The following is an 8,450-nucleotide window of genomic DNA, read 5'->3' as shown; positions in this document are numbered from 1 at the left end:
TCACCTTCTCCCTCTTTCACTGTTACTGTAGGCATGACCTCTCCCTATTTCACTGTTACTGTATTGGCATTGACCTCTCCCTTCATTTCACGTTTACTGTATGGGCATGACACTCTCCCTTCATTTCACTGTTACTGATGGCATGACCTCTCCCTTCATTTCACTGTTTCTGTATGGGCACTGACCTCTCCCTTTCATTTCTACTGTTTCTGTTATGGGCATGACCTCTCCCTATCATTTCACTGTTTCTGTATGCGTTGTTACTGTATTGACCTCTCCCTTCATCTTCACTGCTTACTGTATGGGCATTGACTCTCCCTTCATTTCACTGTTACTTGTATGGGCATGAACCCTCTCCTCATTTCACTTTTACTGTATGGGCATGACCTCTCCCTTCATTTCACTGTTCTGTATGGGCATGACCTCTCCCATTCATTTCCACTATGTATTCTTTATGTGCATGACCTCTCCCTTTAATTTCACTGTCTTCTGTACTGTATGGGCATGACCTCTCCCTTCATTTCACTGTTTCTGTATGGGCATGACCTCTCCCAGTTATACGGGATTATGGATATTTTCCATCCAGAGATATTCCGCATTTTGCATCATCGTGATGATGTGGCCGGTGACATTTTCTTCTTGAAAGTCCAATATCTTGAAAACTTGACTGCCGACATGCAAAACATTTTGGGACTGTATCAACAGTGGACTAATGAAAACAAAATATTKTTTTTGAGTGGAGTCTCCCTTTTAATGGAACGGCCATTAAAATGTTATTATGGCAACACAGAAACACCTTTAAAAAGCAGCGATTCCCGCCGGCTGCTTTGTGTAATGGAGTCGATACATTCCCCAGTGCTGGCGAGAGAGAAGAAGAAGCCCTAATGTTGAGGAACATTAATGCTAATCTCTCTGTATTCTAATCTCTCACAAATTATGTTTCCTCCATGCGCTTCCCCCTCTGCTAATACGCAAAAACAGGAGATTCATTTCCCAGAGAAAATGATTGCAGAGTGGAACATTGAATTAATTCTTGATGAWAAAGGCAATGCAATTAGCCTTAGCGCTTCATTGTGGGCGGGCAGTGGTGTGAMGGGAGAAGTCCTTAGCTACTGTTCACTGCACTCTGTTAGCATTTGGCTAACCTCCGCCATTTTGTTGTTTTTCTCTGGGAGTAAAACCGTGGTTTGATAAAGTGGCATCAATCATCAATTGCCAACATGTCTGCTTGTTCGCAGCTATTCAATAGTGGATTTAGACACAGGAAGCCAGGTAGGGCAAAATGGATTCTCTGGTCAGTCAATAACTTTAATTGATTGATGAAGTGCCAAGGAGCCATGTACTCTTTGAGGGCTTGAGATTGACATCCCTGCAGTACACTAAGGGACTTAGGTCACCGCTCCATCGGTTTTCCCCATCAAAGTAGCTGTTTAATGTCAACAATTCAACTCAATGGATATGTAGATTGTACTTAAGCCTCTGTTTTAGTGGGTGCAGTAGGTAACACTATTCAAGATGAACACGCTTCAGTCACCCGGCAGACAGTTTGATTGGTTACATGTGGCTCAGCCACTGTTGAGCCCTTTAAAGGCATTAATCATGCTCCGAACACAACCAGTGACAACACCACAATTAGGCTCTTAATCGCCCATGTCAACCAATCGCGCTTCTCGTTGAATAACGTTACTATTTTATTCCGAAGTACGTGTTAGAATGCAGAGATTTGACTGTGATTACACAACTCATTCATTTACATCCCAACCTCTTGCTCTTATTTACTCCATTAACTCGATACTTTAGTCCTTTTAACATTTTAGCAGCTATTTTTATATGTTCCTAAAATATTGAATGAATAATTCAAACAGTGCTGCAAGCTAAAGCCATAGTTGAAGCTCACAAAATGGTGGCATGCGGGGAAGGTTTTCCGCTAAATAAATTCACATAGCTAATTAGATCAAGGAATCAATGGAGATGTTTGCGGAGTGGGGGTCTGGAGCGGACAGATAGTGGCGTGCTGCGCGCCGCAACCCACTCCAGCAAACGAGCTTGACCTCTTGTGTCAAACCAGGAAGTGTTGTGGGAAAAGGCACGGACAGGGGTCCAATGGGAATGAACCGTCTGCCATACCACAGCAGTGAACAGGCACAGCAGAAGCTAGAGTGTGTGTGTGTGTGTGTGTGTGTGTGTGTGTGTGTGTGTGTGTGTGTGTGTGTGTGTGTGTGTGTGTGTGTGGTGTAAGACCTTCACTGGAAACTTAGAATGGGACTCGTGTGTGGTTTGTTGTTCGTGTTTTGTGTTTTGTGTGTCTGTTTCGTTGTGGTGTGGTGTGTGTGGGTGTGTGTGGTTGTGGTGTTGTTGTGTGTGTTGTGTTGTGGTGTGTGTGTGTGTGTGTGTGGTCGTGTGTGTGTGTGTGTTGCGTGTGCTTGCGTGCGTGGCGTGGTGCGCTCGTTGCGTGGGCGTGCGTGCGTGCGTGCCGTGCGTGGGCCGTGACGTGCGTGTCGTGCGTTGCGTACGCGTGCGGTAGAGCGCTGTGTGTGTATTGTAGGGGGAGTGACAAGGAAACCTTACAAGAACATAGACAGAACTGTGGAGTGTGAGCTGTGACAGCGTTACCAGGAAGCAAACAGGAAAAACAATTAAGAGTGTTCCTTTGTTCACACGCTGATGGCTGCTGACATATGCAGCGCTTATTTTAAGGTGTTGTGCTACATGTGAATCACTTTAAATTAGTATTAGGAAATGTGTGCCAACATGCAGATAGTTCAGGGAAGAAAAGTTAGAGACGGAAATGGGACACTTCAACATATTTAACTTGGCTACCCAGGTGATTACAGTTATAAATGGCTGGGAAATTATCATATTGAAACAGTCATGGTAATAGTGTTCTAATGAACTATATATTCCTGAGTAGTGACGCATAATGGTGTATTTATCCAATACTCTAACGCAAGGGGTTGTAAATATTTTAGTACAATTATGTTTTCGAGAAACCAGTTCAATATGCTGTAGGAACAGTTTCTGAAAGTGATAGTTGTGGGTTAAGGCTTGTAAATTCAATAACTGAAACTGGCCATTGGTCAACCAGAGACTTGAAACCAGAATGACAGTGTTAGCATATAATGGCAAAGCACTACACTGACGGGAAGCAAATATTCAGTGTTAGCGGAATTGTTTATTTTTGCATAACCTAGATTTGCATTGTAATTGTCTTTGTCTTGTAAAATGTATCCAAATGACCCCTACGTGCACTACAAGCTGTAGTCAAAGGTCCCATAACCAGGGGGGCAGCAGCTGAGGGATCGAGACCTAGGACCTTTTGAATGGCACATAGGACCAACGGTACACCTAATCATAGGTGTATCCTTTTGGGACGTGGGTCTGACACTACTATGAGAGATGTAATTTGGCAACTTAATTCATTCAGACACGGCCTTCGTCAGCTTCGGAGGTTCTAATTGTGAGAGGTTAAGCAGGGAATCTGCTTCGGATTTAGACCTTTCTTTAGTCGGTTGTTACGGGTACTTGAAGAGGGTTAACTCATGCTTCCGTGAGGTTAAATCATGAGAGAGTAAGGCCACGCAGGATTAAGGGAACTGTAACTTGTTGGATAGACTATACAAATTTCGGTCATTGTTCATAGCTCCGCACTTTACATCAAGCTGTAGTTATCTAGAACTAGCCGTATCTGACGAGCATCATCATTGGGAACACACAGAAGCTCTTGCTTGGCACTATAACATCGATCCTCAGGGAGGTATTGAACATGGATTTAGGCACCGCACACACAACACATCATCACAGACACACAACACACACACACCACACCACACACTTCAACACTACACACACACACCACATGCTCAGCAGCGGACACTTACAGCATCACACACACACCCACACACGCACACACAACACCACACCACACACACACTCTACAGCTCTGCATGTGTGTCTTCACAATGAACTGGAGCTAAAACATGGAGAGCGCCTTCCAAACTCCAAGTCATCTCCTGCCTTTGTATTTACACTCCGGTGAAGTGAGGTGGAAATTTTAAAGGGCAGCCATACAACAGAAGCCCTTTGTGAGATAGTCATACTGTTCACTGATGGTGCTGGATTGACTACTGTGGTTCACACCAAGCCTATCGCACTGCTGGAGCCTAAAACCACAGACTGGTTAAATCGACTACGTCTTCGGGTCAGCGCAGTCAGATGGCACTGTGCAGGATAATTTTTACTAACAGTGCATGACTTTGAGAATATTTGGCATCTATCCGTGCTGCAAAAAAAGCCAAATACAACAAGGAGAAGGTCCGAGTGGAAGAAATATAACAAACGGCTCATACTCGTAGGGATGGACAGGGAAAATTCCTGTATTATTAATAACTACAGCGCTGAGTGCTGTTAAAGTTTTCCCCACACAGGTTAGAGAAGGTGGGTGGAGAAAGCATGAGGAGTCAAGGCAGTGTACACACGCAGACTTCTAGACTTCTGGCCTTATTATGGATAGACAGCGGACGGGTTTGGAGGATCAAAAGTGCCTCCCTTACGGTTAGGTACCATCCTTCTAGCGATTGTATCTTTAACCAACGGTCTTTAACTCGGACGTTCTTTCATATGTTGTTCTAATTTTTTCAAGATGGGGACTTTTAATTGACCTGCATAGACTTCTATGCCTTCCCCTTTATTTCCTCTGCTGTGATTGGATGGGCCTCTTCTTTAAGCTCAAGTCTCTGCCACCATTGGGATAGAATGTGTTTCCCATCCCATTTTATGTGTATGTGCTCGGAATCCCCGCACCTTAAAGCCAATGCCTCCACATGATTATCTTACTGCGGCTGGGACCCTTCAAGGCAAGATGGGTTAGCAGAGGAAAGATTGTACCACTTCCTTCACCACACAAAAAAGAACCTCATTATCGTGCTGCTATTATTTGAAGTGATACTTTAACAGAAAGGCTTGCATTCTTTACTTTCTTGTTTGGTGGTTACTCAACTGGGAAGGAAGATGACTTTACTGGTAAGTCCTGTGGTGTAGATTATCAATGGACCTATCTTGGTTCTTCTCTTAGTAAGTGTTTCTTTTGTGTACTGCCTATTGTATAAAGCCTTTTAAAATGAACTTTATAAGATAAAAAATTTACATTCTCACAAGGAATGCATCAGATCTGCTCTTCTCCATGGTTCTGGAGAGAGGCCTTACGCTTGGGGAGGGAAGTTTGGGGACTAGAACCGGGTAACTGGTAACCAATTACGCCACTTCTACAATACTGGCAGGAATTTCTTGTTATAATGAATACAAAAGAATTCCACAGTCTACGCTAGTAACTGGCAGAATTTCTGTAGTAAAACCAATAAAAAACAAGAAAATCACATCTACAGTAGCCTGGCAGAGATAATTAACTGGTTGTAATAACCCTACCCAAGTCATACAGTTCGTGGAGGAATTTGGTAGTACAATGATACGTCCATTAACGCTAGAACTGAGGGCAGAGAATCTAGAGGTAATTACGAAGAGATCCGTCTCAGCTAGCCTGAGCCGGAATTACTGGTAGTACCAAGATATATAAATCATATACAGCTAGCCTGGCAGGAAATCAGATTAATACCACATTTGGTAGTAACCTCAAAACCCGATACTACAGCTTAAGCCTGCAGGAATCAGATATAAAACCATTCTGGTAAATAAGACTCCGTTCTAAAGCTAGCTAGGCAGGAAATAAGATTACAATTCTGGTAATACTCCCGCTCATCTAGCCTGAACAGAGAATTAACAAGATTCAAACCATTCTGAGTAATACAATAAGACAGAGAAAAAAGATACCGATTACAAGCTAAGCACTGCAGCGAAAGTAGAATTAAAAAAACCATTTCTGGTAATACCATCCCGTATACAGCTAAGCCTGGGCAAAGGAAAATCAGATTAAAAACTATTCTGAGTAATACAACACAGTCACAAAGTTCAATATTAGCCATGGCAGGAACTATTCAGATTCAAACCATTCTTGGTTATAACATCGTTCAGCTTAGCTGGTAGTAGACAATTCAAGATTAAAGCCCATTCTGGTGCTATTTTCTACTCTATCAGAGGGAAAGGGAGAAGCAGTTAACAAGCCTGACCGCGCACTAAAGACTGTATACGGTGCATAGAAGCGACGGAAGGCTGCATTCTTTATCACAACCTTCCTGACCCAACCTGCTAATACCGAAAGCAACGATAACAAACAAGATGTTGTCTTTTGGAATGGAAGATGAAGAGCTACATGTTTGCTTTTAATACTATGCTGTATAAAAAATGGGAGGGATTTTATTATGTGAACTGTGATGAGCATTGTTTTACCTCTCCTCTTACCTATACATTATTTTGACCACAACTTAGCTAAGGTACACTAGAGCCATCCCGTGGGGTCTGCTGTGCCATGCGTGTCAACCAGGTCTAATATATATTAGTGTATTGACATTCATGCCGGAAAAAACAAAGATAACCCAGAGCGGCGCAGTGGTCCTAAGGGACTGCTTCTATAACTGCAAGTGGGATACTACGTCCATAGAGTTTAATACAGGCTGATACATATCCAAACAGTGATTGGAGTTCCAGTAGGGCGGCAGCAAAATTGGCCAAGCGTGTCCGGAAGAGTTTGGCCGGGGATAAGGCCGTATTGTATAATAGAATATGTTTTAAACTATGATATTACCTATATAAATAAAGGTAACATTTTTTTTATAACGAGAATTACATGGTGAGTCGCCGCTCAGACCAAGGTTCCCCATAAGTAGACCAGGTCAAGGTTATCAGGCTCTCCAAGGTCTTATAGAGTGACCCAAGGGATCAGGATTCCAGTGCATGATACAGGTTTCACATAGATAGTGACCCACAGGTCATAGGAAATAGGTCTAAGACCAGTATTCTAGTGATGAACCCAGGGTCTAGGGACAGGATGACCAAGCTTCCTCACATATAAGTGTAAGAACAGTAACAGAGGTCCTAGGATCCAGGATAGAGATACAGCTCTACCCATATGTGAACCCAGGGTCACTAAGGATCCAAGGCCTACCAAGCGTTTCATAAGAATGACCCAGGAACGTAAGAGAAACAGAAGCTTCAGGTACCCCAATAAGAGTGAATCACCAGGGGATCTAGGATCCAGGCGTGAAACAAGCTACCCCATCGTAGAAGTGACACAGGGTATCATAAGATACAGATGCACTGTCAGATGTCATGTCATAGAGTAGACCCAGGAGTCCTTAGAGAATACAGGACAAGTCCAGGAATCTTACAATAAAGTGTGACACCAACCATGGGTCTAGGGATCCAGGCTGACCAGCTCCCCCATAGAGTGACCCAGGGTCTAGGATCCAGGCTGACAGCTCCCATAAGTGGTGACCGGTCTAGGATACCAGGCATGACCCAGCTCCCCATAGATAGTGACCAAGGTCTAGGATCCAGGCGACGCCGGTCTTCATAAATGAGAGGGCTAGGATCCAGGGCTGTCCAGAGTCCATAAGTGTAGACCTAAGCAGAAAAAAAAAAAACTATAAATAAATAATAAAAAAAATTAAATAAAAAAAAGATAAAGAAAAAAAAAAAAAAAAAAAAAAAAAAAAAAAACAAATCGCCGAAACAAACAAAAAAAAATATAAAAAAAACAAAATAAAAAGAATAAAACATCCAGAAAAACAAAAACAACAAAGAGGGAAAAAAAAAAAAAGAGGAAAAAAAAAAGAATGATGAAAAGGGTAAAATAAGGAAAAAAACAAGAAAAAAAGCATGACTGCACACCATTATACCCCAAAGTGATCAGAAACACCTGGGACACGGCCTGCACGGTACCTATCATGCCGTAGAATGTTATGTTGGACAGACTTTATGGAATACATTGGCATACTGGATAGCCTTCTTATTTATGTTTAGTAGACCTGGGTTGCTGAACTACACAAAGTGATGGTAATCTTTTTCGAGATCTGAAATAATGTAGCGAAAGCTTCCGGAGATATGTGACTGTAGCCTTTAGCTCAGGGGATAACATGGTCCTAAGCCTCGCACCGGAAGACCTGACCCGGTTTGAAACCTCGTTTCATATACAGACACTGCGACCACCTTTCACCTGTACACACTGAACACAATGAAACGTGTTCTCTCCCTCTAACCACTCTCTCTCTCTCTCTCTCTCTCTCTCTCTCTCTCTCTCTCTCTCTAGAACAAGGGAAGGATCGCGTCATCTTCAACGTGGAACGGACGACATCGTCATCCGAGAGAGCGCGGTGATGGTGAGCGACGGCAAATACCACGTGGTGCGCTTCACACGCAGCGTGGCAACGCTACCCCTGCAGGTGGACAGCCAGCCCGTATTGAACGCTTCCCCTCAGTGATAGGACGTAGAGGAGGGAGGGGAGGGAGGCGAGGGAGGGAGGGAGGGAGGGAGGGAGGGAGGGAGGGAGGGAGGGAGGGAG

The 8,450-nt window shown here is 43.4% G+C and overlaps 1 protein-coding gene across 1 annotated transcript in view; it reads left to right on the top strand.

Annotated features, from left to right (window-relative positions):
• The window catches only part of LOC111980804 (neurexin-2-like), a 655,826-nt gene that overhangs the window by 579,520 nt on the left and 67,856 nt on the right, over window positions 1-8,450 (top strand). The window contains exon 16 of the mRNA XM_070449631.1: window positions 8,198-8,365. Within this exon, the coding sequence (XP_070305732.1) occupies window positions 8,198-8,365 (168 nt within the window). The remainder of the gene's footprint in view (window positions 1-8,197; window positions 8,366-8,450) is intronic.

The sequence above is a fragment of the Salvelinus sp. IW2-2015 genome, linkage group LG3 (genome assembly GCF_002910315.2).
Source record: "Salvelinus sp. IW2-2015 linkage group LG3, ASM291031v2, whole genome shotgun sequence".
Lineage (NCBI taxonomy): Eukaryota > Metazoa > Chordata > Actinopteri > Salmoniformes > Salmonidae > Salvelinus > Salvelinus sp. IW2-2015.
This window is presented reverse-complemented; position numbering and strand designations above follow the sequence as displayed.